The sequence below is a fragment of the Amphiura filiformis genome, chromosome 1 (genome assembly GCF_039555335.1).
Source record: "Amphiura filiformis chromosome 1, Afil_fr2py, whole genome shotgun sequence".
In the NCBI taxonomy this organism is placed as follows: Eukaryota; Metazoa; Echinodermata; class Ophiuroidea; order Amphilepidida; family Amphiuridae; genus Amphiura; species Amphiura filiformis.
In genome coordinates, this window is record NC_092628.1 from 75,626,706 (window position 1) to 75,638,603 (window position 11,898).

The window sequence follows — 11,898 nt, forward strand, 5'->3', positions numbered from 1 at the left end:
ATACAATACATACATGATGTAGAAGTAGTGATCGATACTGATACACAGGTATTGATGTGGTGATTATGAGAAAGATAATGGTGATGATGATAGTGATGGAGATGATGATGATATTGTGATCCAACACACCATACTGAATTAGTCCTTATGCCAGCTAAGTATTTAATGCAGAGAAATGCCACAGCAGTGGATGCATCCAAATACCGTACTGACTTGAGTATATTTAGTCCCACACCTTTTTTAGGTGAACATTTTTTTAAATTTTTTTTTTTTTTTGAGTGTCCCTGGACCTAAAGCTAAATGCTAAAATGCTAGGATCATTCATGGTTGACTTAAAGGGGAAAAAACAGAAAAAAGTTTTTTATGTTTTTAATATGCAAAGTTACAATTTGTGTTCATGTCATACTCTACATTAATGATTTCAAAATGCATAATTTGGATTTGGATCCATTTTGAAACAGTTAATAGAGTATATGACATGAACACAAATTATAATTTTGCATAATTAAAAACATAAACTTTTTTAACTCAACCATGAATGATCCTTGCATTTAGCTCTAGGTTCACACTCCAAACTGGAAAAAATATATAACTTAAAAAAAAGTGAAAAAGAAGATGGAGAGAATGGTCCAACTATGTGGTAGCAAAACCAGCTTTATTGCTGCAACAGTATTTTGCTGTTGTTTGCATCATCATCATCATCAGTGTTACCATCCTCCAATGGAGGAGCCACTGACACCTGATATATCAGTGCACCATGTCTCCAGAGAATCATTGCTATGCCTAGTCATAGGTACACTGCCAGATTCCTATTGTGGCCACCTGCACAGGTACACCTTTGCCAAGGTACTTGTCTGGTACTGTGTAGTACCAATGCAGTACCACTACTGATGGGACCTGTATGTGTGCAGTAGCAGCATTGGTACTGTGTAGGTACTCTGTGTGTACCAGTCAGGTATGTGATTTGGTGTACCTGTGCCTTGGTGTACCTGTGCCTTGGTGTACCTGTGCAGGAGGCCACAATAAGAATCTTGTTGTGTAAGTTTGGGCAACAACATTTCTGAAATGCCACCCCCATCTACATAATGTAACCAGCTGCCTTTATTATCACTACAATCATCAACTTTACGATAAATCAACATCCTTTTAATCATGATTATCATCATCATAATTTAGCATGCTTTAATTAATAGAATCACCTATCACAAAATTTAAACCAGAAATCAAAATCCACAAACTGGTGGGCAATCAAATGTACCCGTACTCCAATTTGATAACATATTAATTCCTCGGATATTATTTGAGTAATTGTATTAATAATAACAGTTGTCTATTTTTACAGAAACATCAACATGATTTGAGTGTTTGGAATCAAAACCAAACACCTCACATATTACATGCCTTGCAACCATAACAATACAAAATCAAGCTTGTAAAGAAAACATTTATCTCCCTACAGATGTCATAATTCTAAAAATAACATCCATTTATAGTATACCTGCCTTTCACAAAGCTCCATCAATTCATTTATTGAAAGTCACAAAATGTGATAATATTATGGGAAGATCTATGTTAATAACCACTGCACCGATCCTAGATTCTTTTCTCAACTCTTTTGTTGAATGCCAATTGTGAAAATTCAAAATTCTTGTTAACAAAAAAAAAATGAAAAAATGTTTGGGACCTGTTGATAGAGTTTGCTATACTGCTGAGAGGGTTTAGTTTACAATTCAACACAACATATTTTCCTGTCTTGCATTCTAATTTTTGTTGTCTTTCAGCAATCTAATAAGACCAAGTCATGATGGAGTGGAATTGCGCAAGTAACACAGCTAGCTACCCCAAGGCAATTGTTTAACATGCGTAGTACGTCGGTTTATTTTTGGTGGGTTATTTTGAGCCTATGGAGGGTGACATTTTGTGAGAGCCATTTTAGTTGGTTTCAAGCAAATTAAGGCATGATTGTATTCAACTAATGCAAACTGTTCAATTTGACAGTGCTTTTGACTTAACAATTATGCCATAAATTATGGTGCTATATGAAAAAATCAATATGAAGGCAATCAAAAATGGAGAGACATTGCTTTTAATAAGTTTTTAATGCAAATGAAATAATAGAGTTAGGCCATTCCGAAGTTTAATTTTTAAAACAAATTTTACCTTGTGGTGCACTTTTGCACCCCATTTTGAAAGTTGTGGTGCAATTTCATCTGACACAGAACAATTGCAGTCTTCAAATTCAAGTCAGTACAATGTGGTATCGCAATTTTGCACCACACTTTTAAAATAGTATCGCAACAGGCAAACTTTGGGGTGCAAAGTGCACTGCGATAGGGCTTCGAACGCTGACCCCACAGATATCTATGATTCCATTTCTAGGCAGCTTTCCATCAAGTAGACATATGTGGAACATGTAATATCATTACCTACCCAAGAAAGATTACATTCAAATTTCTCATTAGCGTAACACACATCAGAAATATATACCTCTGATATCAACACACATTGATGCTGTAAACAGGTTTCATTTATTATTGTACAGTGCTAATTTTAGCACCGTTATTAGTATTAACTCAATTGTGTGTGATACCAGGAAGGATTCCCTACGGGGAGCAGACACAGGACTTCCAAACGCTGAATACCTTTATATTATTCTCATGTCTCTTCTTGATCAATGCTATACAAAGAGGTTGACTCTAATTGGAGAAGTTTATCTAAAAACATGTTTTGACATAAATGTGTCTATTTAATGAATTTTGCCGTAAACCTATCAGCAATGTGGGAATTCAATCCAATTCAGGGATGATAGTGGTAGAAAAAAATTAAACGGGAAAATTTAGGATCTCAAGAAGTATCTTTTTCCGAGTTAGTATGTGAAAAAAGACATAAACCAAATGGAAAAGTTGTTGTTCTTGAATTTAATTATGATTAATATTATGACTCTTCAAAACTTTAGATATGATTTTTAATGCATCTCATGGAATTTGTATAATAATATTTCCTTCATGTTACAGACATTTTGCAGTCCAGTTCCAAGCAAATTATGACATGGGTAGTGATAAGCTTAAGAATAGCTTGCAGATATTCATTGTATTGTGGCATTTATATTGTAACCAAGCTCTGGACATGATTGCTATAGATGTGTATCCTCGGGATAAATGTCAACCTTTTCTATACAATATGCACACATGTATGGAAGACAATAACATGTCTGTAATCGATACATACATGTTAAATTAATAATTCAGTCAGATAGACAAGAAGTTGTTATTGCTTAGGAGATAGGTAGGGATGCGAAGTATGCTATGGCCATTAATGTATGAATTACCAAGTTGTGATGTTATTGCAAAATGGGCTTGGATGATACATGTAGGATGATATATGAAAGAGGGGGCTGTAAATGTTTTAAATTGTACAAGATTCAGTCAGATTCCAGTGTTGTTGTGCAGTCAAGTTATGACATACATAGTAACACTACTTCATAATTCATACAAGCATGAATTTGTATCCAGGGAGCAGGGGTAATGCTGGCCTTCAGTTAAGTTCAGTTTTATTTCATCAAATTCCATCCATTAAATAATTACAATATAAAAAAGCTTTTACAAACATCGTATAATATGGTGAAAATGATGAGGATGCCACTGAACGCAGAGCATGTTGTTGTGGCACAAATATAAGGGGTCCAAAATAGCAAATATAGGGGCTCAGCTATCTTTTCCTACACAAAACATTGTAAATTTGAAGGGTTCAAGCACAAAATAAGGGTTCATGGACCCCTGACCCCTTAAAATGCCAACCCTGCCAGGGAATACTGCTTGGTTTAATGGTTGCAGCTCCCAGCTCTCACCACTGCAGCCCAGGTTTAATTCGATTCCCACAATGCCATAAGGAAGCTGGGGTCCAATCCATAACCAGCCTTGCAGTTTTTCCCAGGGTTCTCCGGTTTGCCTCCTGCATTCTAAAATCGGACCTCTTCCCATATATTCCTGTCCCGTCTTATCCGGTTCACCTTGTTGTGTTATATAGCTGCATTTAAATTGCGCATCACAAATAGCGCCTTGAGAATTATGTAAGTCTCGTATAATAAATCCTTGTATTTATTAAAAGCCTCCAAAGTTGTGTGCTGATAATTTCAGCACATCCTTGAAAAATAAATGTATTTCTCCCTCTAGCTGCCTGTTCGCAAACAATGATGACGGTCACCACCATTTTCTTTGTATTCGCTTGTGACTCGCATTTATCAAACAATTCCATCACAAAGGGATGAATGTATTATACTAATCTTTATCTTTGATATGTTTATTTTTAGAATCGATACAAGAAAGACTGTGAGTTGGCTGTTCAACTACTTCAATGCACTCCCTCTGGAGCCTATATGCAACATAAAGTCAGCGCTGTAAGTATTATACTATTAGAACAAATTCTTTACCCTGTTATGCTACAGAAAGAAAATATCAACAACATTGAAGATTTGGAAACAAGGCGGGGTTCAATAACGAAAGCTTTTAAGACATGTCAGAGGTACATGTAGCCATGGTCGTTCAACTCCAAAAAAAATTAATTTCCATTGTCTAGATTAGGGGATTAATGAAAAGTTACAGCCTGAAGATTTGAACGGGTATGGAGCGCGGAATGCAAAACATGCAATTGTAAAAATTGCTTAATGTATTGTGGTGCTTGAGATATGTGTTATTTTTTTATGAAGATGTTTTGTTTTTACACTCTTCATCATAACGCAAGAAACTCAAGCCCTACAAAAGTGTAACTGTGATATTTGAATTCTTCGTCAGGCCTGCTTCAAAATAACGACAACCATTTTCACCAGAGGTCATTACTATTCACAGGATACCACGTTTTGATCAATTCACAACAGCTATCTATTCTAACTGGCCTTAAATTTGTGGATTTCAAGAATATTGTTGCGGTGCCCTTCCATGAAAATGTTGGATAGGGTCAGATGGTTGTTTTTCTTTGTTATTTTTGATTTTCATATAACCAATTCACCAATTTTAAACTGCAAATGAGAGATCAATAATTATGTTTTTAAACTGTAAAAGAGAGGAAAACACAATGTTGGTTGTATTTTCTATTCCGGTTGGTTTCAACAAGAAAAATGACAAATCTGATTAAATATTTGATAAAATTTTGACATTTTAGCAAAGCAATAGTGGTTTTTAATGATTTTTTTGGATGAAACTTCTTTTATCAAAAAAAAATGCTGACCCATAATATAGCAAAAATCGGGTTGGTTAGTTAAGGGGCAATACAGCAATTTTTTTTTGCCTTGGTAAAAGTCAATTTGTTAAATGGAATTTTGTCTCTATTTTCTATATAATAAACAATTCTTTCATATTTTTCTTTCTTTCTAGTTACCTCATGAGCTGCAGTACTATGTTCATCAAATCATGGGTGAAATTCAAGGCGGCGGCAGCAGCAGCAGCAACATGAAGCGTAGCTCAACATTCAGCGGTGGTGTAGGCAGTAGCAACACTGGAGGCTCCAACAGTACTTCCATCCCAGACCCCAACCAACCCTTACTAGGCTCCTCTAGTGCACAGTCTAGCAATGGCTATTTGGCTAGTAGAGTGTATTGTAATGTCCCTGCAAATATCATTGCACAGGCGATGCAAAGGAGGGATGAAGATGAAAAGAAGGAGATGGAGCGTATGATGCCAATGTCAAGACATCGAAGCAAGGAATCTAGCAAGAATAATGCTTCCAATGTTATCTTGCAGGATAAGGGAACACAGACTTTAGCATTGGGACCTAATAGTCAGAAAGAATTGTTGTGTGCACGCTGTGGAGCAGATTTAGATGTTGAGATGCCAGATCCTGGTTTGGGACTTGTGAATAGAGATTCTGGCAATGTGAGTGTGATGAATTTGCTAGATCTATCAGAACCGGCTCCTCCACCTCCTCCTCCACCTGTTGGTCCTAGCAATTCAAGTTTGCTGTTGGATTTGCTTGGAGGACCATTGGAGGAGAATTCAGAGGGTGAGAAGAGCACGGATAATATATCACTAACTGATCTGATTACGGATGGTCCACCGCTGATGGATTCAAAGTCTAGTGGTGCCGGATCAGACGGGATGTCATCACCACAGAAACAGCCTACTCCTGCTGGTTCTGTGTCATCACTGGATGCAATCTCAGTGAGTAGCTCCGCTAGTAAAGAGAGCAAACCGGCGACACCTAGCAACCCAACATCGCTTTTACCGGAAGCAGAGGCAGCAGCAGCGGTAGTATCAGCTCAGAATTCAATGTTTGCAAAAGTCAACATGGCCGCCAGAAGAAATAAAGTTGGAACACAGCGTAACAATAATAATGACAATGATACTAGCGACGAGCTTAGCGATACTTCAGAGGAGCAAAGAACTGCACCAACAAACAAACAAATGACCTCTGACCCCATTATTAATGATTCCCATAAGGCTGTGCATTCTGAAGGCGAGAGCACCCCAACAAGTGCTCATTCCATGGAGGACTTAGCTTCTGTTAATTCCAACAAAAACACCGCAAATCACATATCCTCAAAAGTTGACAACCGAAAGCAACCGCAAGTCAACGGCTCTGTAAATCAAGAGAATGATAATGAGAAATCAACCAACTCGAAGCAAAGGGCGCCCTCAACAAATAGCACTGAAAGACGTGAAATGAAAGGACTTAATAATACCGAGAGGAACATGAAAGGACTGATCAATAACTCTGATAGGCGAGATCACCAACATGTGCGAAAACCAGGAAAGCTTCGCAACAAGTTCCCTAAAGGTGGCCCAGCACACCTATATCTACAAACAAGTGTATAATGTGAGAGATTTGTACATATCTTGTAGTCAAATTAGTAAACAATTAATAATCCACAGTTCTTTCTCAGTGATAATCTTGAATGCAAATCATGACATTGTTACCCCTCTATGAATTCAGTTGTCAAAAGATGTAATCACACCACATTATACAGTAATTGTGTACAACTACCATTGCATCCAAAATTCTTTAGATGTGTATACAAACAAACATTAATGATAATATCCATATAGTATTGCTTTGACACAATATGATCCACTTTGTCTGAAGATCAGAAATGACATATGTGAGTTTCCATGTCTGAAGAATTTTGGATGATAGTGTATCCAATTCTTTCATTGTATCAATCATCCAAAATGTATCAAATGTAACTTTTATCTGGATTACAGGACATTTTGTTTTATATTACTTTGTTTAACACTGTTGCATAAGTGCATACACTGATGTATTGTCCTTTCAAAGGAACATTTTAATGTCTAATCACCATAAGTAATTACTGTTTGCCATATATAACTGTGAAGTGTTCAGATGTAAAATGGAGTTACGCTGTCTAGGAAATATGCTATGTATGTCATGCGAGAGAGGCAATGAGGATTTTAGTGAACGGTTACTTACTCACTGCAGGAAATGGCATCTTTTTTCAGGAAATTCATTAGTTGGAAAGAGACGTCCAAAACCCGATTTGAGGATATCAGTTGGCGTGTCACTTGTTCTTATCAAGAAATCTTTTAAACTCATTGTACTGAGTATGGTAATGCATATGCATGCCCTGTGCAAAGAATTCAGAGCTCTACTTTGTTTTACTTCCTGCCTTGCTGACGTCAAAGAGTTGGCAAGGCTCCTATATGCAAACATGGTAACTCTGTATGCATAAGAGTACATGGCAAGAGAAATTCAACTTCATGTTTGGGAGTTTACCGTGCAGCTTCTTAAGTTTGCATGAGCATTACCAATTCAGTGGGCTGTTACACTAAAATTCCATACACCCCCTATGGAAGATATGACCGTAATCTCCCACACAGGGGGTGTAGATTTCAAATAGAGTCACTCATTCAGGTAATCCTATTTGAAATACACACTCCCAATGTGGAAGATTGCCGTTGTGTCTTCCATAGGGGGGTGTATGTATTTCAAGTGGAATTGCCTAGTTTTAAAGCCACTGACATGATATGTTTTCTGATTGGTGTACATCACTTTTACATCTGAACTCCTTCGTATAACCTTTGTATATATGTGAATAAGATTGAATCAAGCTGGCATTTTTTATACTCATAAGAATTCTAAGCAGAAAGCTTGTTTTTATTGGGACCAAGTTTTCTGTGATTACATGATAAACGTGTGTGCTCTGTGTATCTGTCTAGTGAAGCCGTTTGTAATCTAAGTCAGTATGCCTGTGAAAAATTCAACTTTGAGTCCAAATTTACAAAGACTGGCAACTAAACTTAAACACACATTCACTGTTCCTTTGCTTTGATAGGTTTGAATTATATTTCCACAAAACATGACATACAATAAAAGGTCTTAGTACCTACTATAACCAATGTAATACAGTCAAGTATATTTCAGATACACTGTCTAATTACACATTGTAAGTTGAACATTTTACTGAAACATCTATCAAAATTCAATCATATGGTTCAGATATAACAAGATTATAGTGTTGCATAAAAAATGGAAAGTAAAGATTAGTCTATTACTTTTTGCCATCTCAAATTAAAACATGTGACTCACTCATGTATAGTTGAATGCAAGTGTCTATAGCCTTGATTAAAGTGAGTCCTTTCAGAGACCCTTTTGTGAAATTTTGTGTGTTTAATTGAATCAAATGAGTTGCAAGTCTTTTTGAATTTGGATCTGGGTTGAATCAAAGCCTATGGTATTATTTGTGAATATGTAATACGTGGAGCTTTTTTATATACAGGATAACCTTTGACCTTTTACGATGTAGATATAGGCAGGGAGTGCCTTCCACGTTTGTCTTTCTTCATGTTGAGGGAAATTCACAATGTTAATGCCATTGCCCATCCGTGTACACTTAAATGCAAATTCAAGTGGTTTTCTAGCAGCAACTGTTCACACAACATGCATTACTTTTTATTAGACTACCGGTCAAAAGATTGGACTTTGCTGATATCAATGGCATATTCAGGCCTGTTTTAGGGAGCATGTGCCCCATTTATGCAAAAACCTGCAACGTTGGGCTATTACGAGTTACTCCGTCCTGAGTCATGGGATTTGCTAGTTCAAGAAATCAAATGAGGCTTGAAATTTATTGCAAGAATTAAAGCAGCAAACATTCAGGCTAACTTTGATTGACAGTCAGCGGTATGCCCAGGGTGTGGCTCTGGCGGATTTAGGCACAGGTATTCTGTAATGCAAAATCACCATCATTTTTGGCCACTCGGCTCCCCTGGTTGGGTTTCTAAAGTCTTACTGAATGGTGATTTATCTAGTCAAAAATTGTGTGACCAACTTCTTGCTGCAGGAAAATCACATGTCTATGCACTTGCTGGTGTAAAGTAGAAGCACTTGTGTTTATAGTTTGTGTGGCTCATGTATAGTGATGAATAAGAGCTTCCATGGATGAAATTATGTGACACAAGTACTGACCTGAATGTGGTGTGACAAAGGCAAAATGTGAATGAACCTTGTAAAAATTAAAGGAATGTATGCAAAACAATGTTCCTAGATACACATAGATGTTTAAATACACTATAAACTGTTTGCCTGCCCAAAGATTTCAGTGATAGTTAACATATCCTACATTTTCTGAGACAACCTGCCATGGTTCAAGAAAATCATGAGGATCATATACTTAACATGTCAAATTCATCCAATGAATTTTAGCAGGAAGATGATATGCCATCTTAACCTCATGATAACTACCTGCCAATTGGTCAAAAAGAAGTTTTCATTATTAATTGGCCCAATCAGCATCATTGTTAGAATAATTTCACCACACAAAAATATTGGGGTGAATTATTTGCAAAGTTCCATTGTGATTGGTGATTCAAGTGAAGATATCATGTAATTGACCAATCAGAGGCAATGTTAGATAGGCAAGTAGTGTGCAGGGGGTTAATGTGATATATAGTGATGTGGTTGCATGAAAATACACCCATGTGTAACACAGGTCATTATTTGTATTATGGAGACTATGTGTTGTTATGAAAGACCAAACAAAGATAAATTTCATGAAATGTATTTTTGCCCTTTTCAAAACAGCTACAATGACAGACATTAAAAATGTTGTGAAACTAATTCAACTTTTAAGAATGCTGGATCAATTATACCAGCAAGAAACTCTGTACAGAAACAAGTTTTGTAAATGTTTGTGGATCATTGCAGTTGTAAATCATGAGATCAACTTGCAAGGAATGACTTTAAATTAATGTAAAGAATTACCGTAAAACTTGCACACTTTAAATATTAATATTATTGATGGGGTAAAGAAATATGTGTAAAAAGTACAGAAAGTTATGAACTAAGGTATTTGTTATATCTGCAATTTGGACGTATCCTGTAAAGTACTGTATTGCATTTTAGAAGTGAAATCTATAGGCTGATTTCAGCCTACTTTTAAAAATTTGTAAAAAGTACTCAAATTTATTGGAAATATTATGAAAATAAAGCAAGATAAATTGGCTATTATTTGTATATTTGAGATTAAATATGTTACAAATTTACACATGTAACATAATTTTTTAAGTCATGAAATGCTGATGCAAGACAAAAAATGCCAAAAGAATATTAGTCATGTCTTTACAAACTTTAAAAGTCTTTTAAGTACTGTTTAATAATCTTGTATGATGAAAAGAAGTGTGATATGTGTAGGTGTGAAAGCTCTTGTCAAGAACTTCATCTTTAACACAAAAAATGAACAGCCCATGTTATGTATAATGTACATGTGTGAAATTTGAGTATCATAACAACCAATGAAACTATGCATGTGTATGTATTGTTTGTAAACAATGTATAAAACCTGTCAATTTATTTTTATCGAAATGCATTGTAAATGTGTGATTCTATGTTTAACATTGTTGTGATTTTTTGTTACATTAATATTTGTTTATTTTAAGACCACATTGTAGTAAATAACCCTATGTATTGTGTATGTATAATGTTAAAATTGATAAAGACTGCTGGTCATTTGAGTGATCTGGGATGGGTAACATACATGCTTAACATGCATCATATCTTGAAATTCATCCAATAGTTGTATCATATACTGTAGCAGTCACTATGAGGGTAGCGTTTACAGTGACATATTTCGCATATCCGGTCACTTCTAAAGGGATTAGCCGATATAGATATCAGAATTCCCCAGCATGTCCTGGGTCACCAGTTGGGAGTGACACGTAAGAAATAGGAATCCATCATGAAGCTATGATGGACACAGACTACTCATACATTTACAGTGAGATGCCATAGGAAACAATAGGTTGAATGAAAGCATTGTGAAATCCATTCCAGATTACTCAATCTATGGCAGTGATTTATTATTGAGTCATACAAAGTCCAGCAGTTGAACTTAAATTTTATCGTAATATTGTGTTTATGTGAATGTATATGTGCTACTTATGACAGAGATTATGACCAGTGGCATAGCCAACTTTCCGAGAATAGAGGGGACCAAAACATAGCAAATGTACCACAGCCTAAATTTTGCTTCCATGTTTTGAAAGGGTGTCCTCCGAAATTTGCTCGTAAAATTTTGCAATTTTTATGCTAAATTGAACCAAATTGAAATAAATTTGCCTTTAAACAGACCATCAATCAGATAATTTTAGTGGCATGTAACGAAATATACCTCAGTCTCAATGCGATGGACCATCAGTAATGGAGGGCACTAGCCCCCTGCCCCCTTTGGCCATGCCACTGATTATGACTATGACACATCACAATTACTGAACATGCCAGATGTTGATTTCACATTTTCAGGTGAATATTAGCTGAAGTAAAAAGCCATTCATTCAAATAATGTATGTAGTGAGAGTTTTGAAAGAAGAAATCAATTATGCACAGGTGCTGAAAGTTAATGATATAAACCATTATGAAAACCCTGCCCATCTCCACCTATTAGTTATCAATGGG

The 11,898-nt window shown here is 36.0% G+C and overlaps 1 protein-coding gene across 1 annotated transcript in view; it reads left to right on the top strand.

The window, feature by feature from the left end:
- LOC140153427 (uncharacterized) overlaps positions 1 to 11,089 on the top strand; it is a 250,788-nt gene extending 239,699 nt beyond the window's left edge. Inside the window, 2 exon segments of the mRNA XM_072176184.1 lie at positions 4,310 to 4,396; positions 5,370 to 11,089. Coding sequence (XP_072032285.1) covers positions 4,310 to 4,396; positions 5,370 to 6,806 — 1,524 coding nt within the window. The 3' untranslated portion in view covers positions 6,807 to 11,089.
- Positions 11,090 to 11,898: the final 809 nt, after the last annotated feature.